At 40.7% G+C, this 23,987-nt stretch overlaps 1 protein-coding gene and 1 long non-coding RNA gene across 6 annotated transcripts in view; both read left to right on the forward strand.

The window, feature by feature from the left end:
• Nucleotides 1-23,987, forward strand: part of LOC137490091 (uncharacterized) — a 392,659-nt gene that overhangs the window by 7,914 nt on the left and 360,758 nt on the right. For 4 of the 5 annotated variants that reach the window (XM_073947777.1, XM_073947775.1, XM_073947776.1 and 1 more), the window contains one exon: nt 3,612-5,871. The exons of the other annotated variant lie outside the window; for it this stretch is intronic. In XM_073947777.1, the coding sequence (XP_073803878.1) occupies nt 3,612-4,483 (872 nt within the window). In that variant the 3' untranslated portion in view covers nt 4,484-5,871. Of the gene's footprint in view, nt 1-3,611; nt 5,872-23,987 lie in introns of those variants that run through there. 5 annotated transcript variants of the gene reach the window in all.
• On the forward strand, nt 7,613-8,504 carry LOC100332883 (uncharacterized). Its single transcript, XR_001798590.3, has 3 exons — nt 7,613-7,837; nt 7,937-8,085; nt 8,311-8,504. It is a non-coding gene; the product is annotated as an uncharacterized lncRNA (long non-coding RNA).

Genomic DNA, 23,987 nt, shown 5'->3' on the forward strand with positions numbered 1-23,987 from the left:
CGGTTATTTTCCAGTATAGGTAGATTTAAGGTAATAGTATTTAATATAAGAGCAATATTAAATGAAATTTTAAGTTTCACGTGAGAACCTCAACAGTTTGCATCTTTATATGGTGCTGTTCCAACCGAAAGTCCAAAACAATATAACAATAATCACATTGAAATGCAAAACCCTCAGCACTTTTAACTCAAGTGAAAGGAAAAAATACAAATGATTTCAGGCCAGCAGATTCGTCAGATTTAAAAACAGGAAAAAATAATAATGATAATAACAGTACGGTGAGAAAACAAAATGAGAAATAAAATGAGAATTTGGGCAAAGAAAACAAAAAAACTTTTGCTTCTTATCCACAGAGCGGAGGGGTCAAGGGAAATGAGAGGGGAATGGTGAATGTAGAGGTGTGGATGTGAAGGTTGAGGGCATCGAGGAACAGTAAACTCTGAGACTGTTGACTGCGGGATAAAGGCTTTCGGCAGCTGACTCCATGCCAGTGAGATAAATCGGCAAGTTGATTTTGTTCAGGACACACTGCACTGAAGTCTTAGGTGACGCACTCGTTCAGATGTCACGAGCACTTCAGTAACAAGACAGCGGTTTTTGCTCCGTTGCTTCAATATGTATTTTTGCTCTTTGTTTCTCACAGCCAGTCGTTAAGTTTACACTGCTCGTCTCGACCTGGTTTCTCTACTCGTTTCCCCTCACTGCTACAGTTTAGTCAACTTCTCTTTCTTTCACACACCACATAATTCTGCCCTTTTCAACTCTCCTCTTTATAGTCTCTCCATTTGCTTTTTGCAGTCCCATGGGTGCTTCCGGTCGAGCGAACACTGGCGTGTCTTGGCTGACGCTGCACTCTTTGTTTACTTCTTTTTACCCGAATATTTTATTGGAATGTTTTATTTTTGATCTGAACTCCTGGGCCATTGACTCTGTGATCGCTGTGGATTCTGTGATCGCAGTGGAATTTGTGATTGCTGTGATCACTGTCTGGTTGCCCGCATACCATTAACTTCTCTAGCTCTGCGTCCATGTCTTCACTAACCTTCAGATTACACAATTTTTGGATTACAACATGTGGCTGCTCACCCTGTTCCTGTGGATTACTCTCGGCTCTGCTGTGAGCGGTGTAGCTCCTTGTCTGATGTATTCGGTGGGAGATCTCTACAAACTCAGGTCTGCCACCTTACAACCTCCACTACCACTTCTGAGTCATTCGGACATCATCCGCCATTCGAGGTCGAAATACATACACTGCAGCTTTCGTCGGAAAATTCGATCTAGCAGCCCTGATGGTAACGACCTTATTCGGTCTTTCTGGTCTAATACAAGACAGCCTAGAGTTGTCAAGAGGTGTGTTGACCATATAGTCATTTCTTCGCTGCCTAGATTAGATCACATGACCTATTTTTGTTTTATGTGTAAGCCCCGTTGTACTGGCAAAGGGGGTCTTGCACTATTTTACCATGATTATTTTAAAATTAGTCCTATACAGATAGTAGAGCCCACATCCTTTGAAGTTTTGGTTGCATTACTTGAAGGTTCGACTCCTACTGTTTATGTTGTAATTTATGGACCACCAAAACTATCTGCTATGAATATTTTTTTTTAGTGAGCTTTCTGATTTTTTAACTTCTATTTGTACTCTGTCTTCAAATATTTTGTCGACCTCATCCAATATGTTAATTTTCCTACACTTTACCTGGGAACATACTCTTGACCATGTATGCTGTTCTGCTGTTGCCCCAAACAATATTTCCATAACTGATCATCTAATCTCAGATCATAAGTCTGTACTTTTTAATGTCTCTCTCTCTCTCTCTCTCTGGGAAGTGTAAAACCTTTACGCTCTCTCTTTCTGCAATATCAAGACCATTGATGAAATGATAAACTATTCTGATAATCATTGTATCTCCGCTTCTGCTTCTGACTTGATGTACTTTAAAATAAATAGCCTGTCTCAAATATTGGATACTGTGGCCCCTATGGGAACAGGCAACATATCTTATACCAACCCCTCTCCCTGGTTTACTTCTGAACTGCGACATCAAAAAGCTTTAGGGCATTGCCTGGAAAGACTTTGGAAAAAATCTGGTCTTAAAGTCCATAAGCAGATGTATTCTGACCATCTTGCCGCTTACAAGACTGCAATACAAAGAGCATAATCAGCATACTACTCGAGTCTTATTAACACTGGATACTCGAACTCTAGGACCCTGTTTTATACTGTTGGTAAACTGTTGAGGTCACATGACTCTTTCACTTGACCCAACTCCGTGTGTTTCTTACTCCAACTTCCTTTGTGCCAAGATTGATCAAATTCATCAAGGATTGCTTACATCTGCTTTATCTTCTTATGATAATCATTATGATCATATTTCTGTTAATTGGTCAGTAAGCACTTTTTCTAATTTTGAACGGCCCATTGTTGATTTTATTACCAAGGAGATCATGAAATCTAAGACTTCCACCTGTTCACTTGATCCCCTACCGACTATTCTAGTTAAGTCCTGTATTTATTCACTTTTATCCTTCATAACATCTATTATCTGTTCTTCACTATCTACTTCTACCAAAATACTGGAATGAACAGTAGCAGCTCATCTTCACTCACATCTGCTTACTAATAAAATCTATGAGCACTTTCAGTCTGGGTTCCGCTCCAAAAAAAGCACAAAAACAGCCCTCACTAAGGTTGTTAATGATTTTCTCTTAGCTGCTGATTCTGGCTGTTTGTCTATACTTGTTTTAGATATCACCACTGCTTTCGATACCATTAATCATTCAATATTACTGGATCGACTGGCCTCAATAGGAATTGCTGATAATGCCCTCTGCTGGGTTACATCTTACTTAAGTGACAGAAAACAGTTAGTGCAGGCAAAGAACAGTCGCTATGATTCAGTCTCAGTCTCTCATGATGTTCCTCATGGATCTGTATTGGGTCCTCTTTTATTTATAATTTAAATTTTCCCTTCAGGTCATATATTCCGTTCTTCTGGCATAAAATTTCATTTTTATGCGGATGATACGCAGGTTTATATTTCTACTAAGAATGCTTCATCTCAGGCCCCCTCCGATCTTACTAAATGTCTATGAGATATTGATATGTGGATGACCAGTAACTTTTAAAGTTGAATGTTAGTAAAACTGAAGCTCTTCTGGTTGGCTCTAAATCTGTACTTTTCAAAGCTCAATCCTTGACTCTATTTATCAATAATTCTCCAGTAAATTTTACAACGCATGCTAAAAATCTTGGGGTTATACTAGATCAGGGGTGACCAACCCTGTTCCTGGAGATCGACCTTCCAGCAGATTTCAGTTGCAACTCATATTAAACACACCTGCCTATAATAATCAATTTACATTGTCAAAGCATTAGATAAATAAAGATGAATTGAATTGAAAATGCTTAAATGTGTACACGTTAATGGACCGAACAAAATATGATCTGATTTATTTTACATTTAATGTGCATCAAAATTACAGTGTGTGTAGCCAATGTTTCCAGTGTCTTTTCACTTTTTAGCTTTTTGATGAGAGTTTTTAAAAGACTTTTAAAAGACAGTTTTCAAGACTTAATGAAAACTAATGTTTTTTTTTATTTATTTCAGACCTAATTGAAGAGAATGAGAGGAGTAAAGAGGAGGAACATCATGTCAAAATTGAGGAAAAAACTCATTTACAGACTGATGGTATTTTGAAAAGGAAAGACAAGAATCGTTTCAACTGCACTCAGTGTGGAAAGAGTTTTGGAAGAAAAGGCGATCTTAAGATTCACATGATGATCCACACTGGAGAAATACCATTCACATGCACTCAGTGTGGGAAGAATTTCAGCATATCATCATCCCTTAATCAACACATGTTGATCCACACTGGAGAAAAACCATTCACTTGCACTCAGTGTGGGAAGAGTTTCAGCCAATTATCATCCCTTAATCTACATATGATGATTCATACTGGAGAGAAACCATTCACATGCCCTCAGTGTGGGAAGAGTTTTAACTGCTCATCAAACCTTAATCAACACATGAGGATCCACACTGGAGAGAAACCATTCACATGCAATCAGTGTGGGAAGAGTTTTAACTGCTTAACACACCTTAATCAACATATGAGGATCCACACCGGAGAGAAACCATTCACATGCACTCAGTGTGGGAAGAGTTTTCGCCAATCATCATCCCTTAATCAACACATGAGGATCCACACTGGAGAGAAACCATTCACATGCACTCAGTGTGGAAGGGGTTTTAACTGCTTATCAAACCTTAAACAACACTTACGGATCCACACTGGAGAGAAACCATTCACATGCACTCAGTGTGGGAAGAGTTTTAACTGCTCATCACACCTTAATCAACACATAAGGATCCACACTGGAGAGAAACCATTCACATGCACTCAGTGTGGGAAGAGTTTTACCTGTTCATCACACCTTAATCAACACATGAGGATCCACAAAGCAGAGAAACCATTTTAAAACATGGACCAATTGCTCACTTTTTTAATCTCCAATCATCTTGTTTAATCCCGCCCCTTTTCGCAGCGCCGTACAACAGAATTCTGCATGCTCAAACTCTAGTGTCACTGCAGCTTCAGTGTGGGAAGAGTTTCAGCAACTCCTCAGACCTTAATAAACGCATGAAGTCCCACAAAGGAGAGAAAACATTTACATGCACATGTAGTGTGGGAATAATTTTAACTAATCAGCAAACCTTAATAAACACATGAAGATCCACACTGGTGTAAGAGTATATGTGCTTGAGTGTAAGAAGACTTTTATTACAGCTTGATTTTATGACAGCTCAAAATTGAAACTGCACAAGACGATTCACACTGTGACGAGGTTTAACCAGTTAACACATCTGAAAAGACAAAAGAGGATTTACACTGAAGAGAAACCGTAAAGATCTGATTAGTGTCTACAAAGTTTCGCTCATTCAGCGCAGCTTAAGAAACACATGGACAAAAAGTTGCACACGACATGATTGCAGCAAAACATTTTCTCATGTGCACTGGATGTTTCATGTCTGAATAATGTTTAAAAAGGCTCAGTGACAGTATATTGTTTTCCAACACTCCTACACTGTAGTCGGTGGGGTTGTAAATGTGTCGCGTTTACCATAAACACAAAGGTGGCGGCTGAGAGAAGAACAGTTTCATAAATATCTGGCAAACAGCACCTCAGCGGCTTGAAATCTGTTTGCAAGTGATTGTACAGGTGCGGATACATCTGTGCACTACTCTCCAGTGTATTTATGTATCTAGTGTTGTTTTGGATGATGTTCTTTGTCTGACTCCCTGAATCCAGAAATTCATTTTGAGCTCCAGGACGGTTCGTTTGCAGTATACCAGGGCCTCAGGTTTAGAAAGTCTATTCAATTGTCCTGTGTTGCAGCTTTTATTAGTAAAGTTTCTTCACTTTTAGGTTCAAGATTCTTTCTAGTTTACTACATTTACTTTTTTTGAGTAGAATACAAACTTTATGAATATTTTATGATTTAGGCAGAGCAACAGGTATTAAGTTTTACAATATTAATACACTGTGATGATTGCAAGACTCCAGATTGGAGTATGTTGTAAATCCTGATTGGATGCCTGCATTACTCATCAATGGGTATATTTAAGTGGTTTTGCTGGCTACCCCAGGATGCTGTGGCTACTCAGGAGTCCTCATGTCAAGACCTGCCATCTCAGTGGATCTTTAACCTTATGGTTTTGTTTTGCATTACTTGTATCATGTAGTTAAAAGTGTTCTTGTGATTATGTCCTAAGTTTTTTTATCTTCTTCTTATACCTAGATATTTGCTGGTTGCTTTGTTTAATTGTTATATGAGTTACATTTCATAATAAATAATTTGCATTCAGGCCATTTTGTTGGTTCATCTCTATTTTATGTTGTGACTCAAACAAGCAGGTCATAACACTCTGTAAAACGTGTCCTGTTGTATCAGAGATCTTGTCCTTTCAGTAATAACCATAGGTGAGAGTAGGAACCTAGATTGAGCGGTCAATTGAGAACATTACCTATCATCTCAGCTCCTTCAACACAACAGACTAGCTATTACGATGTACTCCTATGCAACCTAGGGTGCTTATTTTTCCAGAGAAATTGACTAAATTATCAAACCGTTTCAAGTATTGTAAAGATATATTTACAGGGATATACCAGCCTGATCTCACGAGGAAACGTAAGTATTTTACGTTTTGTCAGTTGAGTGGCTAGTTCATACAAATTCGAACGCGTTCAGTCATATGAAAATGTACGATTTATAAAAAAGGAGGCGTGGCCCCTAACCCTAACCGTCCTTGGGTGATGAGCAAATGGTACTAGATTGTATGAATTAGATTGTACGAATTCATACGAATTAGCCACTAAATCAAAAAGTTACGAATTGCTGTGAGATTGCATTGGATATACTGAAGTAGAGAAGTATCTTTAGGAAGGCAATTCATTTTGAGAATGATAGTTTGTTATTTTGAGTACCTCAGAGCAGTGGTTATCAATTCTGGTGCTTGTGCAAAATGAGTTAACAACCATCCAAAAGTCATTTTAGCTCTTATTACTAGATCTTAGAATAACACTTGAGAAACCACAAAAGCAGAGATTTGGCTTATCTTTAACTGCTAAGGATCAATTTGCACCAGATTAACAAGCAACATTTGTTTGATTTTTCTTTGCTGACTGGCCTCAACGAAACACAGCGTTCCTGATTGGCTGGTGACTCAGCTTCAGTGACGTCCTTGGCATTCACTCACTTGTTAGTGGAAGTTGTCCTGTGTTACCGGGGTGACAGACTCTGCTGAGAGTCGATTTGCAGAGGTTTTTTTGCATTTTCGGCAGTTCCTAAACAAGAGGTTGCATGGAAAGTTCTTAGCGACCTGATTGTGTGACGGTGCAGTGTCCGAGAGCAAGGCGAGCATGAGTGAGCTAATGCAAAAAAGCAAAGTTTTACTGTTGCAGTAGGTTTTTAAGTGATCTGGTTTAGTCCATCCAAATGCCACTGTTTTCCAATGAGCAGTTGCCATGGAGGGTGGGCCCACGCCCCGTAGCATTATGCTAAGGGTAAGTCATTAACAGACTGCTTGGTTATTTCATGTGGTAAAATATCTTGTAAGGTCGTTACTATCTTACATCAAATGTTACAAGACAAATACAGTTTCTGAAACTAGTTTGTCATTTACCAAAACGTATTTCAAATATCACTAGCTTATGTTTAGTACCAGACATCATACATTTCTGACACACAGAAGCATTTATCTGCTATAAGGGTTAAAGGGCCATGTTTCAGCAGTTTCACACCTCTAGTTTGGAAAATGTCAGGAAAGTGGGTGTGTCTAGCTCTGTTTAGGTGGGAGTGTTGGGGGAGGGAAGAGGGTTTGCATGAAAAGGGGACTGTCATTACGTGCATAATAAAAAGCAGACCGGCAACGCAGACGCAGAGATGGACAGCGATTCGGAAAGCAGCATTTACAGTGGATTTGACAGCTATGTGGAGGCGGAGGATTTCTCTCCACCAGATTCCCCGCAGTCACATCCGGTTGAAGACAGTACAGGTCCACTGCCTTATCAGTTTGAACCTTTGAACACAAACACACCAGTGAATGCAGAAGAAAGTGAAGATTCTCCTAACGACTCGAATATTGAAGTCTCGCAATGGGAGTTATTATTTCCAGCTGTATTTGTTGAAATAAACAAACAAATACACAATTTTGGATGCCACAAAAACTGCACTGCATCAGAAAACTGAGTTGTTGTCATCTTAACAGGTGTTGTGATAACTGCTCCAGACTCCGTCCAGAGGAAAATGTATGCTGTAGAGACATACCAGAGGTAATAATTTATTTTTGCCACTAATTCCTGAAGCTATTGCATGCACAGCATTATGTTGTAGCCTATACTAAGTAGTACGCTTTTCATTTTGGTCAACAGGTGCACAGACATGGCCAGTTTATCAGCGTATGTTGCATAACAAATCACCCAGGATTTGAGCCTGTCGCTCTTAACCCGTACGTCCTGCAGATAGCTTATGCCCCATATCGACAGTTGTATGGGAAGATGTCAAATGCAGCTCACAACAGGTTGGTAAAATGTGCAACTGAAACATTTCTGTGCTCTGTTGTTTCAGTATCATTACAATGAAGTTTTATTATGTAATGATAATGCTTTTATTCATTCATCCTGGGAATAAATTCCTGAACAGTATTACTTCTATTTTTATTATCAAACCTCTTTAAACGGCATATGATTCAAAACTGTATAAATTACAAAACAATAATATCTAACCTGATCTTTGTTTTATTCAGTTGTTACAAACATCTGGCATATAGAAATTTTGTCTGGTGGTGCTGGAGATATCTGGGGAGACAGATCAGAGTGGTGATACCCTCATGTGCAGTTGGAAGAATAAGACAGGAATTCCCAGAAGAGAATGTAAACTACACTGGTTTTTTACCCCGTCCACTTTAGTATAAACCAACTGTAATGTCTCAAGTGTGCTGTAATTATATATATATATATATATATATATATATATATATATATATATATATATATATATATATATATAAAGAAGGATTAACAAATACACATATGTACACTAAAAACCACAATTTGTCCGTCTTATTCATTTTTGCATCATAGGTTGACATAAACATTTGACATTTCAACATAAGAAAAATATGACACAAATATGAGTTATAAGTAAAATATGACACTAGTGGGGCGCTAAGGCACAAGGTCGCAAGCACGCCTCCCACCAGTGCTGATATACAGCCATAGTATCTCAAAGTCAACACGCAGCATTCACTTTTAACAATTTAGCCAAGTAAAATACAACACAGTTTCCACCCCACAAAACAAACAACACAAGCCAGGAGAGAGGAGACTCTTCAAATGATGTTCCAGTCCGGTTTAAATTGTCTTCACAAAAAAGCCAGCCTCCACGTGCTGGCTGGCACCTGATTCACCGCACCTGTGTGGCAATGATGAAACCTATTCGGAGACAGAGGTGGAGAGAAGAGAACCTCACGCAATACACACACAAAAACCTCACTAAAGATATTTATTTGTATTATTTTTATATTATCAATTATTTATTTAAAGAAAATTCGTAACAATGACACAAAGCAACACTATTCAGCTGTGTTTGTGTCATGGTACTACGAAGCCATGTTTTTAGTCTTCTTAGACCACTGAAACTTCTCTCAGCTTCTGTTGAATACACATGAGTGACAAGAAGCAGTCTTACAAGTGTTTTCACTTGATCAAAGAGACCACAGACTTCTCGACAAATTTCCTAAAGGATGCCCGCTGCTTCACTGCTGGACTGCACATTGTACTTTAATCTGAACATCGTCAATTGTGTGCTAAGGGATGTTTTGTTTAATTCTGGGTACTTTTGCACCACACTATCAACCTCCCCTGTTAACAGAATGTTTTCCAGATTCCTTAGCATCAGCAACCCTTCCTGCTTCCTGCTAAATCGTTCTTTGAACTGCATTTGCACAACATCAAGCACTTTGTAAAAGGCGCCAGAGTGGACAAAATTCAAGTGAAAGCAGAGAAACTGCATGTGAGAAAGACCGAGTATGGCCGGCGACAGAGACTGAATGCACACAAGAGAGACTGAGTACTTATGAGAGAGACCGAGTGGTAAGAGTGAAAGACAGAATACACGCGAGGAAGACCGAATACCCGCGGGAGAGACTGAGTATTCGTAAGAAAGACCGAGTGGTAAGTGAAAAAGACCGAATATACGTGAGAAAGACCGAATACACGCGAGAGAGACCAAGTGGTAAGCGAGAGACACCGAATAATGCGAGAAAGACCACATGCTGACACGTGAGAGAGACAGAGTAATGTACACGTGAGAGAGACCGAGTGGTAAGCGAGAAAGACCTAATACACGCGATAGAAACCAAGTGGCAAGCGAGAGAGACCGAATGCTGACACGCAAGAGAGACCAAGTAGTAAGCGAGAGAGACCGAATAATGCGAGAAAGACCATGTGCTGACACGCGAGAGAGACCGCGAAACATAATACATTACTGTTATTGTTATTATTGCTAATATGTTGTTTTTATATGTTCTCTGTGATGTAAAAATGTGTAACATTAAACACCTTACATTTGTCATGCCAATAAGGCAGTTTGAATTGATTTTTTTGTGTGAGAGAAAATAAATCTGACTGTGAGAGCTTAAAGAGAAGGCAAGAAGGGCCTTTTATGCCATTAAAAATCAACACAAATAGAAATTCTTGTTCGAACCTGGTTCAAAATATTCCAGTCAGTGATTGAACCTATAGTGCTATACTGGAGTGAGGTTTGGGGCCCTCTTCTTAGTCATGAGTTTGATAAGTGGGATAAGAATCTAGATGATTATAAATGAATCATTGTAAATAAACAGATTATTGTTTTTATTACTGTTTCATCCTAAAATGTGGATTGTTAAATGTACATTTATTCAAAACTAATATTATTTTTGTATTGATTTGTATGAATAATATGATATGTTGAATAATATGGTATATTGAATTTTAATGTGTTATATTAAATAATATGATATTTTGATATTTTATTTAATTATTATATATACATATAATATTTTTTCAACTACTATCTATTGAGTGTACTGTTTTTTATTATTATTATTATATATGTATGTTACTTTTTATGTAAACTTTAGATAACCAAAGATGCCGTTTTAAATTGTAAAGAAATCAGCGTATTTAAACAAATGAAGACAGCAGAAGTCAATGAATCATATGAATTATTTAGCCTGACATGTTAACTGCTCCAAAATATTTAAGATGTTTCCCTAAATTAAACATATTGTATTCAAAGGGGACAAAAGTTTTACCCAGACATTAGAAAATGAACATTAGAGCAGTAATCACAATACAGTGAAACCGTGATATTTTTATCCAAGATTATTATACCTTCAGAATCGGCCCATGCCTATGTGTGACACTATATGAAGAATATATGGCATCACGACATTTTAACAGCATGAACTACTGCCACAAGCTGTTGGAGAAACATTCACAAATTCTTCCCATGATGCTAGACCATTTGAGACACTCTCAGGTAAATTTAAGTTAGTAATTTTAAGTTAAAAATATGATAGTATCAGTTTGACAGTATCAGTTAAACATACTCTCTAAGAAGGTCACACTATATCATTAATATCGGACTTAAATGACAGTGTGTTAGAAATGTTTAAGTGGAAATTATCCTCTACCCCCAAGTCACACCACCAGCTGTTCACTTATGTCGGGGACTGGAGGGCGATCAAGGTGATTGTTTATTTAATGAATACATTCTGATGATAAATAAGGTGCAACATTATAAATAGTTTTTAGGTCAAATGTTTTTATGTCTCACTTTATATTAAGCATCTCTCACACTCAAAAAATAAATTCAAACTCCTTTATTGGCATGACAAATGTAAGCCAGAAGCTTCTGATTGTATCTCATAGACAAGCCACTGTTGAAAGAGGCTTTTCTGTTAATAAAGAAATAGAAACCTGCAACATGCAAGATGACACTTTAGTAGCACAGAGGCTGGTATGTGACTGTCACTCAACATGGTGGCGTTACCAAAGTTCCCTTGACAAAAGAACTTTTGAATTCAGTGGCAGCAGCCAGAACAAAGTACCGTTTCTACCTTGAGACAGAGAGAAAAAAGAAAGAATCTCTTGAACGAGGCCAAAAGAGAAATTTGGCAGAGGATTGCTGAGAGAAACTAAAAAAAGGAGGAACACTATACAAACAGCTGCTGTAAGTCGTTCCAGAGATGCAGACATATTTGCAGAGGAAGCTGAGGGCACGGCTGGCAGTAAAATGACTAATAACTACTGTAAATCAAATGCTTTAAGGAGGGCCAGCAAAGAGAAATCAGATGAGCTCAAGAACATTGAGGAGGAGATTCTGGCCTTGGAGATTCAAGGAGAAGAGCTCAAAATAATGTAGCATGCACGCACACAGACATCCCAAGTAGGAAAAAGTCATTTCCGGGGGATACAGAGTTGATTTGCGGGAGGTAGCGGATTGGTGGGTGCTCGAAGAGCAGGGGCGGGGTGGTTGAGTAGTGAGCAATGTATCTGTGAAGGGGGGCATGTGCGCGCGAGACGTACTAGAAGAGCGGTAGGGATGCAGTTGAGAGAGGGGTGTGCAACATATTTAAGGACCGGGCAGGAGACGTGCGATTTCCGGGAGATTATTATTGCAGGCATCCGGGAGTGTCTATGCATTTCAGGGAGACTCCCGCAACTTCCGGCAGACTTGGGATGTCTGCGCACACACACACAAACACACACCTGCAGACATATTAAGATGTTTGTTTTTTCCTGTACGTTGTTCAATGATGCTTGTAACCAGTCTTCAGTGTTTTTCAGTTTGAAAAATATATTTTGCCACTAATTTTATGATTACGCCATTTTCTTATTTGTGTATGTTTGTTTTTGATATTGCGGGATAGGTCTTAAATTTAATATTTAATGGTCTTAAAAAGGTCATAAAAAGTCTTAAATTTGACATTAGGATTTCTGTAGAAACCCTGTATAAGTGTATTCACTTTGACCCCTCTTCGCTTCAGCTATTGCAGGCATCGATGCAGTCCCTCCTTTTCCATGCGATGGCTGTGGCCAACATCATTGCTCTGAAAGTAAAAAATGACATAATATATTTTTGTCTAATATATTTTGGTGATATAAACCATTGTGTTGCTGCAAAAGATTTGGTAATAAACAGAAATACCTGGATAAGCTGAATGTTCACTATTCCGTTTGATTTGAGGTCCATCACAGAACAGGTACTATATTTTGCACTGTGCCCTAATTTTAAAAAATATATATTTCTGTGATGATTGAATATTTATAAACAAAGTTACATAATACTACTTTTATATTGTTGTATTATTTTGATACACCTACCAGGAGAGTCAGCTCGCATGTCCCCGCCAAAGATGGTGTCTCCATTCTCGATTGCATGGTGAACAGCTGTACTTTGTTGCACATTTCACAGCCAGTTTATTGTTGGAAAAAGTAAATTCCGCTGGTGTTTTAGGTAGGTTGTGTGACTAATCCCTGCAATGTTAAATACCTGAAACAACTGCAGACACAAAGAAAATTAACTATTAGTTATACTGCAGCAGAAAGAAGGGTCACAAAGGGGCATAAATAAAAATAGCCTTGCCTTCTCCACTTGCAAGAAGGAGGCTCTACTAAAAAGTAGAGCTGCGGCAAGCTGGATATTTCCTGCTGGTATGTCTGCAACATACGGCTGACTGGTCTGTTATGATGCTCACAGTGTGTGCAGACCTGATCCACAAACTAAACAGTTCCGACTGTCCTACTGTGTGTAGCACAGCTTTTTATGCAGATAGGACACTGCCTGAAGAGCGCAAAGAGGTTTTCTTTATAAACAATAAATTTCCTCATTCTGTAATATGGAGTTTCTATCACAGTACTGATAGGAGACACAAAAACAAAAAACGGAATTCAACAAAATATATTAATACAACATGCCGAATTACATTGTAGTGTAGTAGCAAGTACATTACAAATTTCTCAAATAACTCACCTCTCATTATAGATGGTGTGGTTGGTATCTTTGGGGTTGAACATAATGTCTTCTATAGACGTTGTTCTTGATCTTTTTACAGGCGTTGAAACAGCTGGTGGAAGTTCCTCGAACAAGGTGTTCAACATGACTGTGCTACAGCTAACATCCTTTTTACGTTGTTTTAACCTGGGCGTCTGAAAAGACAAAATGTGCTTGTGTGAAAATGCCAACTTAACATTGACCAGCTGTCACGAAACAGAATCAAGGAGCAAAAATGCAGTTTAACACAAATCTTTAATTAAGTAAAAGGTCAACCAAGGCATTCTGTAGTATAGTCAAATACACAGAGCTGGATCTTCGGGAATGAAACTCAAAAGGTCGCTCACAACTGGGAGAAATCAACGAACCAGATTCATGACAGAACCCCTTCCCTGAGGGGAAGTTGGCTGGCGCGAGCGAGAGAAGTCATTGATGAGCGAGCAATCCAGGATGTCCTGAGCTGGGACCCAACTTTTCTCCTCAGGGCCATAGCCCTCCCAGTCGATCAGATACTGAAAACCACGTCTGTGGCGGTGGGAAGCTAAAATCATTTTGACCTTAAAGGCAGGAATGTCGTCAATGAGGATAGGGGTGGAGGCGGATTTGTGGTTGGGAGTGCGGATGACAGGTTTGATACATGAAACGTAAAATAAATGGGGTGGATGTGACGAAGCGAGTGAGGTAAACGCAGTTGAACTGCAGCAGGATTAATGATCTTAATAATGGTAAAGGGACCATTAAATTTGGGAGCTAGTTTACGTGATTTGTACCAGAGGGGTAGGTGGCGGGTGGAAAGCCAGACCATCTGACCGCCAATGTATTTAGGAGCTTTAGTGCAACGACGATTAGTGATGCGACATGTACTTTCACGAAACCTTAATAATGTGGAGTGCACGGCCTTCCAAGTGTTACGACAACGCTTAATGTACGCCTGGACAGACGGAACCGACGCTTCCCTCTCCTGCGGAGAGAACAGCGGAGGTTGGTAACCTAGACAACAGTGGAAAGGGGAAAGCCCCGTTGATGACGTAAGAGTGGAGTTATACGTGTATTCAGCCCAGCCCAGCTGTTCGCTCCACGAGGAGGGATTCCGCGCTGCTAAGGTGCGGAGAAGACGACCGAGAATTTGATTCACGCATTCAGGTTGCCCATTAGTTTGCGGGTGAAAGCCTGATGACAGACTGGCAATAGCCCCAATCTGTCGGCATAATTCTCGCCAAAAACACGAGGTGAATTGAGGACCCCTGTCGGAAAAAACAGTTTACCGGTAACCCATGGATCCTAAAGACATGGTTGAAAACTAGTACTGTGGTTTCCTGCGATGTGGGACCACGGGCGGGAGAGAATAGGTAACGGCCTAAGAAGACCCGAGGGAGGGAGGTTAATACTTTTAGACTGAGCACAAACTGGGCAAGACATGACATAAGTGCGAGTATCTCGTGTCATAGATAGCCACCAGAAACTTTGATGGATAGCGGTTAGGGTGCCCTTAACCCCCGGGTGGGCTACTAATTTGGTGGCGTGTGCCCAGTGTAGTACTGCCGAACGTACTGACCTGGGAAGGAATAATTTATTTTTTGGGCACATAGGAGAAATTGTTACCCGAGCGAGAGCTTGTATAACCTTACGTTCAATTCCTCAGACTAAGGCTGCGATAACACAGCCCTTAGCTAGAATGGGTTCAACGATCGAGGGGTCCTCTGAGGGGTTGAACAGGCGCAACAGTGCATCAAGCTTGACGTTCTTAGAGCCTGGACGATAAGAGATAGTGAAGTCAAATTGCCCAAAAAATAATGCCTACCGTGCCTGTTGAGCATTGAGTCTCTTAGCAGTATGAATGTAAGCCAAGATGCGATGGTCCGTCCAGACCTCAAACGGCACAGCCGCCCCTTCAAGCCAGTGGCACCATTCGCCCAATGCTAATCGAATGGCCAAGAGTTCACGATTACCCACGTCATAATTACGCTCCGCGGGTGAGAGCTTGTGTGAAAAAAAGTCGCAAGGGTGAACCTTATCATCGGTGACCGACCGTGAGAGAACGGCTCCCACGCCGGAGCTGGAGGCGTTCACCTCCACGATAAACTGTTGGGAGAGATCAGGCGTAACGAGGATGGGCGCGGACGAAAATAATTGCTTAAGTTTCTCGAATGCTGCTTGGGCTGCGGATGGAAATTGTACTTCGTAGAGGTAAGAGCGGTTAACAGCGCGACAATTTGACAAAAATTTTGGATAAACCGCTGATAAAAATTTGCAAACTTAAAAATCTCTGGAGAGCAGTGCGTGTCTCCGGAACGGGCCTGTCCTCAACGGCGTGCACCTTTGCTGGATCCATGCTAATACCATCGGCGGAGACTATATAGCCTAGAAAAGGAACTGAGTCAGCATGGAAAATACACTTCTCAGCATTTACGAAAAGCCGATACTCTACACCGACAGATCCACAATGCAGGCAACGCCTGACGTCACCTATTCAAAGTGAATGGGAAGTGTTGACGCTGATGCCCCTTGTGAATGGGGCGTTAGAGGTCAGATGAGTAAGATTTACCTGCACAGCACTTCACTAGCTGGCCTTCGTTACACCTGCTTAAAAGTGGTTTGTAATATGCCAGTGAGAAATAAAAGAAGAGAGTGATTTTTTTCTTCAGAGGGTGTTGTTTAATGGAGATTTAAATTTGAGTGTTTTTTTTTTTTTTTTTTTTGTAAAGAATGAGGCCAGCTGATAAAGAGTTTGTGGAGGAGGACAGAGCAAGGTATTAAATGTCCTGAATAGTTTGTGGATGTCTGAAGTGGTGTTCATTTTGTAATGTCAGTATGGGTTTTGGCAGAATAGAGTTGGGAGGCTAATGATGCCGGCTGGGTTTGGTAACTGCTAAGGTCAGTGGAGGCTGACCTAAGGTCAGTGGAGTGATTTGTGCCATGCTCTCTCTGTTGTCCTGGGTGCTCTTCGATGTTATCTTAGAACATGCCCTATTTACATAAAGAAGTGAGAACTGTGGGTGTAAGGGAAGAGAGGATGTAAGTGGAGGAGAAGTGTGTGGAGGACAAAACATTTTTTACTAGTAGCAATTTAGTTGTTGAAATCAACAATTGAATTCTTGATATCAACAATTAAGTCTGAATGATAGCCTACATTTAGTAGAAGTTTCACAAACTAATTTTGAGAAAAGCATGTGATATGATTGCCACATCTACAATCATTAGTTAGCCAATCAAATGAATCCAAACTCACTATAAGAAGCTTAGCAAAAAATGACTTTCTTGTTTTCGTTTTCCGAAGAAAGCCCTTGACAGGACTGCTCCAGCTCTGTCACAAGCTTCTAAAATTCAAAATCTCTCTACAACCCATCAACAATTCTACCAACATCATCTAACTATGACAAATCAACAACAACAACAGCAGAAATAACAAAACAGCAGCATCAAAACTACTCTCACATCATCAACAGCAACATGGACAGGAACGAAATCTCCACTCTCCTAGAAACACCAGCCCCGGCTCAACAACACCAAACTCAGCCTGGAAGCTAACTCGATACAGAGGCTCAAATAAGAGACTGAAGGCCTATCCGCTCTACTTCAGCAAGAATCCACATTCCAGTGAAAAATCCAGTCCTGCTCTACCAGCTTTCCCTTCTACTCTCAGCTTTTCTTGATCACGTTTGATGATGATTGATGATCCTAGAAAACTGAACAGACCTTATATTCCTGGTTGCTTTGCCTGCGTCCTGACTTGTTGATATGATTATATGTGTTACTATGGAGAAATGTTAATGCACACCTGTCAATCAATATTGGTGGGCGGGGGGACGTACTCTTACGTCAAGCTGTGGTTGGTCTGAAAACCGATCCAACTGGTCCACCGTTTTTATGTTGTTAAATTAAAAAAAAAAAAAGCACTGGGTGTGTTTATATCACCCCAATATGACGATCTAAACATTATATCTACACACATGTAGAACACTACAAACGTGTCCAATTGAAAAATATTATTTTCCCAAATGCTCTTTTTGTATTCAGTCTGAAGAAATGTAAAGTCATTTGCTTTGGGAGTGTACTAAGATTGCTAAAGTGTTGCTAGGTCGTTGCTAGGTGGCTGCCAAGGTGTTGCTAGGTGGTTGCTAGGCAGTTGCTAAGGTGTTGCAAGGCAGTTACTAAGGTTTTGCTATGTAGTTGCAAGGCGATTGCTAGGTAGTTGCTAAGGTGTTGCTAAGTGGTTGCTAAACTGTTGCTTGGTGGTTTCTATGCAGTTGCTAAGGTGTTGCTAGGTGGTTGCTAGGCGATTGCTAAGGTGTTAGAAGGTGGTTGCTAGGCAGTAGCCAAGGTGTTGCTAGGTGGTTGCTAAGGTGTTTATAGGCGGTTGCTAAGGTGTTGCTAGGTGGTTGCTAAGGTGTTGTTAGGCAGTTGCTAAGGTGTTGCTAGGCGGTTGCTAAGGTGCTGCTAGGTGGTTGCTAAGTTGTTTCTTGGTGGTTTCTGTACGATTGTTAAGGTGTTGCTAGATGATTACTTTTAGGTTGCTAAGGTGTTGCTAGATGGTTGCTACGTGGTTGCCAAGGTGTTGCTATGTGGTTGCTAAGGTGTTGTTAGATGGTTGCTACGGTGTTGCTAGGTCGTTGCTATGCAGTTGCTAAGGTGTTGCTAAGTTGTTGCTAGGTGACAAAAAATAATTAAAATAAAAATTACATGATAAAAATACAAAGATAAAAAAGCAGCATTTTTCTAAACATAATAGTCCTTCATATGCTTTACATCCTGCTATATATGTGTTTCATCTTCGTTTATTATTTCACTTGCTGCATGTGTTATTTAATGTTAGAATACTTAAACAAATAACAGCCATCACTTAAAGGGTTATATTTTACCCTCAAAATGTAGTATATTTAATATTATTATCAAATTTAGCACAATCGCCTCACAGCAAGAAGGTCCCTGGTTCAAGCCTCGGCTGGGTCAGTTGGCATTTCTGTGTGGCATTTGCATGTTCTCTCCATGTTAACGTGGGTTTCCTCCGGGTGTTTTGAAAACAAGTGGTGACAGAGGGTAAGCTAAAATTGTCCATAGTGTATGTGTGTGTATGAGTGTAGATGGATGTTTCTCAGTGATGGGTTGCAGCTGGAAGGGCATCCGCTGCGTAAAACATATGCTGGATAAGTTGGCAGTTCATTCCACTGTGGCGACCCCAGATTAACACAGGGACAAAGCTGAAAATGAATGAATGAATGAGTATAGGCCATGATAGATAAGACAATGTATGATTAAGATGAAGTGTTTTAAAATGCAGATTTATTAAAATAAAGGTCACAAAGTAAAGAAGAAATATATTGTGTGTTTATTTATTTCACTGTCTACAAGATTTTACCTTGTAAACTAGAGAGTACAAGGTTGGAACAATGCCTTACTTTAATTTACAACCCACAAATTATGTATTTACCCTTTAACTACAGGGAACAGGGAGCAAAGAAGCTGAACTTCAACACACTACACAGGAAAATTATCAGATTTAAATTCTTGGTGTTGATGCATGTAATAAAGTTTATGGCCCTTCGGCCGCCGGGAAGAAGGAGGCGGAGCTTTAAAATATTTATTAATAACAATGACGGCAGCTCCTCAGGGAGACTGCCGTCTAAACCAAAACAAACGAACGACAGCTCCTCACGGAGGCTGCCGTCAAACTGAAAGCAAAAGTAAAATATGTCCGGGCCCGGTCCTCTCTCGGCTTCTTCTGCCATCGGTCCTCCTTTTATGGTCCAGAGCTCCTTCCGTGGGATCCGAGGCAGGTTCGCACCGCAGGTGTATCCACTTACGCTGTGGCCTTACCCTGTTCCCACGGCTCTCGGCCACGCCCCCTCGCCACATACCCCCATCTCCCATCACAGGCCGGGGGGACCCCGTGGCTGTGCATACTCCGGGGGGGGTTTGGCGCCACAACACCCGCGAGACCTATATGAGACGGGCCGAGAGAAAAGGAGATGGAAAAAAAAGAGGAAAGACAGAGTAGACCGAGAAAGGGGAGAGAGGAAAAAGAAAAAGGGGTTCGGTTCTCCAGACACGCTGCCACTCGGTCCTCCACCAGCTGAGAGATGCGACGACGTGCTGGGAGCCCTGTGGAGGAATCTATCCACCCGTCTGTCTTCTGGCGTCCGGCGGCGGTTCTCCTGGCTGGCTGGCGGCATTTCTGGTCTCCTGCTCCGCTCCCGCTTCGGTGGATGGATGCAGGCTCTGGCATCATGGCGGATCGCGGCGACTCCCCCGGGTTCTGTGGGATGGCTCGCTTCAGCACTTTCCCTTCCGGTGGTGAGCCCCGTGTCCCCTACTCCTCCCCATGCTGGGAGACGGCAGCAGGCAGATCCTTTCCTCGCCAGCCTCAGGCTGCCCCGGCACTCTGGGCAGACGAACGGGTTTCTCCCCCACTCGGGTTAACTCCCGAACACTCGCCCACTCTCTCAGCGGTGAGGGCATCTGGACAACGCGTCCCTCCTTCTCCCGGGTTTCGGCACCACTGTAATAAAGTTTACGGCCCTTTGGCCGCCGGGAAGAAGGAGGCGGAGAACCGACGGAGCTTTAAAATATTTATTAATAACAATGACAGCAGCTCCTCACGGAGACTGCCGTCTAAACCAAAACAAACAGACGGCAGCTCCTCACGGAGGCTGCCATTAAACTGAAAGCAAAAGTAAAATATGTCCGGGCCCGGTCCTCTCTCTGCTTCCTCTGCCATCAGTCCTCCTTTTATGGTCCAGAGCTCCTTCCGTGGGATCCGAGGCAGGTGCGCACCGCAGGTGTATCCACTTACGCGGTGGCCTCACCCCGTTCCCACGGCTCTCGGCCACGCTCCCTTGCCACAATGCATTTCAGAGTGAAGTTTTGACATTATAGAGTTAGATTTTGATAAATAAATAAAATCAGAGATAGAATTGATTTGATTCAGTGCGAAATCAAGGAGTTATCTATCCAACACTTGGTGGTGTTATTTCCAATATTCGGGAATTCATGCACCCCCAGTCACTAAAGAATTTTCTAGACGCCATTTCCATCTGAGTTTTAGAACAGTAACTGGTGGGTCAAACTACCTCAATGTTGGCATTTTACTGACTTTCTCTAAGGAAATACAGTTGTAAATTTATTGTTAAGTTAATTACTTTAGAATGAAGTGACAATTTTAAACTTCTGTGGTTCATTCATGGTCGTTTGTGTAGCTTGACTGCATTGCTATTGACTTCTTTTTAAGAATGTTATTCTATATGCTCATGCAAACATAGTGCATAAAAACATTAAATGTACATGTTAAACACATTTCTGTCACAGTAAATGCCATTTTATGTGTTGTTACCCATATTTAAAATAAAATCGACACTTCTCCTTTAATTGAATGCTCTCTTAGGGAATCTCCGGAGCCACCTCCTCTGCCCAGATACTAATGCTGCATTCACACCAGATGCAGAACCCACGGATAAATCGCGATATTTACGCAGAAATAGCCGCGTGAACATTTGAGGTTACTTGCTTCATTTGCGCGTCAAATTCATTTAAGAACAGACGTGGATTCGTGTGATGAGCAGGGTTTCTGTCTGCCTGGTTACTCTAGCTTTGTTGCTAAATGGCTAACATTGATTAATGAAGAAAATAAGTGTTTATGTGCTTTATGAAGGCTGAAAAACAGTGTTGATACGTTCAGGGCCATGTCTGAGTCCACTAAATCCTTTCAGAGGTGCATCCAGCTCTGTGAGCTCATAAACTCCTCCAGAAACTAAACCTGGATGACGGAGACTTTCAGCGGTGCTTCTGACTGACCCAAGCCCAGTTTGATGAACTTTTTGTCTGTGTCGGCTGGAGGATTTCCCCCGGAACACCAACAACAGGTGATACGTCACAATCACGCCCCCACAAGAGCAAGCTCCTGATTGGTTAACGCGGCGCGGATGTCCATTGAAGTGAGGAGGGGGCGTCTGCAGTCTTGGATCCGAGCAATTTAACGGCCCAGGCAGTTTCACGCACCTGATGTACCTGATGCGTCCAGTAGGGGGAGGCAGCACGGTATTATTATAGAACGCCCCTTACTCTAATCATCACACCAAACCAACATGATGCGACATGATGGAAAGGTATGCTAAATACTCGCTAAACATATTGGTTAGCAAACATGGATCTTAAATATTTTAGTTAGATTAAATTCGATATATGTCATTATGTAAACAAAACGGTGTAAACCATTTCACACGCAGAGACAAAACGATGGCAATGTCGTTAGTTTACTGTTTAGCTCAGTTTAGCTAGCCACATGTAAGCTAGCTACAGTACATGTACTACGTCACATTTTATTTAAGCTAATTTTCTTTTAACATTTTTTTTTGTCTGTCTCTAGCCTGCACGAGAATGCCTTTGCGGGTAAGATTTTTTTGTAACCTGTTCTAAACTTTTTATTTTTTTAAAAATTATTATTTTTTAATAATGGAATAATGCATTTTGCAGCAACATTAGAATAGGTCTAGACATTGTTTAAGAATTAATATAAAAAAACTTTATACTTCGTCTACAAAGTTTTTTTAATTGGCCTATTTATGTAACTCTACAAAAGATTTAACTGCAAGCTCGCTAAAAAGCAAAAATAAGTTTAAAAATAAGTTACTTTCTGTATATAATGTAAATTATATGTTCTTGTTGTTAAATTGCAGATATTCCAACAGTACGGAGAGATCGGAATTTACCAGCGGTGAACAAGTGCAACATGTGCTGTTCCCTTTACCATTGTCTGTTCTGCTCTACAGATTACTATAAACCATCAAAGAAGAGTAAACTGGAGATTCATCAGCAGCTTCACTTTTCGAGGGCAGTCACCCATGATGGTAACACAATTTCTGAATAATTTTTTTTTTTATTGTATATTAATTTGTATATTGCATAATAATTTCAATGTTAAAAACCCTTTTGATTTGTGTTTTGGTATTTCTTAAAACAACATAATCAGTATTGTCAGGTCATGTTGCGTACAAACAAATTACTAATATGTTGTGCTGGGAATTTAAAAATTTTTACTATTCTCAGCAAGGGAGTAATTATTATATGTTTAATAATTTTTTATATATATATGTTTTTTCACAGATTATACAATACACCGGTGTGGTCTGGGCTGTCAGCCAAATTTCAGTGTTTCAGGTAGTCAGCTACCATTGTGTATATTGTTATTCAACTATATACCGACTTGACAATTTTGTGGTCTGCCTCAAAAGATGTAAAACGATTTGTAAAGCTGCTAAATCAACAACTCCCTTCCTGGTGTGCTATCTCAGAGTACCACTACATCATTCATCCATCCTGGTGTGCTATTTCCGAATACCACCACATCATCCACTCATCCTGGTGTGCTATCTCCGAGTACCACTACATCATCCATCCATCCTGGTGTGCTATTTCCGAATACCACATCATCCACTCATCCTGGTGTGCTATCTCCGAGTACCACTACATCATCCATCCATCCTGGTGTGCTATCTTCGAGTACCACTACATCATCCATCCATCCTGGTGTGCCTTCTCCGAGTACCACTACATCATCCATCCATTCCGGTGTGCTATCTCTAAGTACCACTACACCAACTACTTCCATAAAGATACATACCAGTGCAGTTGTTAAGATCAAATGCCCCCATTGCCACATTGCCATTACAAAAAAAAAAAAAACTTAAGAAAACATCTGGAAAGGAAACACACAAAATGTTAGGATGACATTTCAGTACGTCATCACCTTTATTCTGACTGCATAGATCAAGCTAATGGTGTCTATGCAGTCCAGAAAATGTTTCTCTCTTCAAGTATTCCAGTCCATATAGTTTCCAAAACCTGGGGAACAGAGCACATCGTCATGTGTGAGTTTCCATCCCGTCAAGTGGATACGGACTTGGCTTGGAGAAGTGGGTTAAGCCACTACAGATGCCATCACCTACGATCTCTAGATTACTGTGGATCCTTTGCTGATGCTCCTACTTTGTCAGAAAGTACCCTTACAGACATGCTTGGGTTAAAATGGTTGGGAAGGGAAAGAAAAACAGACTGCCTACAAAGACAAAGCCTCAGCACCCAAGACAACAAATCCTTGTCTATAGCAACAAAGGCTACAACGCCATGTTCTAAAAGGTGTATTTCAGTGTATGAGCCACATGCATCGTATTATGCCAAACTTGGTCGAATAATGGTCACATAAGATGTGAAGCAGAACACCTGGCATTGTCCATGTGTCAGATCAAGAAGGTCCTGTCTTCATAAATACATTGGAAAATGGCACCTTTTCCAGACTAAGCGTCACCTATTCCGCACTCTCCGAAGCACAGAACAGACCAGTCCAGTTCATAAAAGGGATGATGACTTAGGTTTACTGTACCCCCCAGC

The sequence above is a fragment of the Danio rerio genome, chromosome 4 (genome assembly GCF_049306965.1).
Source record: "Danio rerio strain Tuebingen ecotype United States chromosome 4, GRCz12tu, whole genome shotgun sequence".
NCBI lineage: Eukaryota > Metazoa > Chordata > Actinopteri > Cypriniformes > Danionidae > Danio > Danio rerio.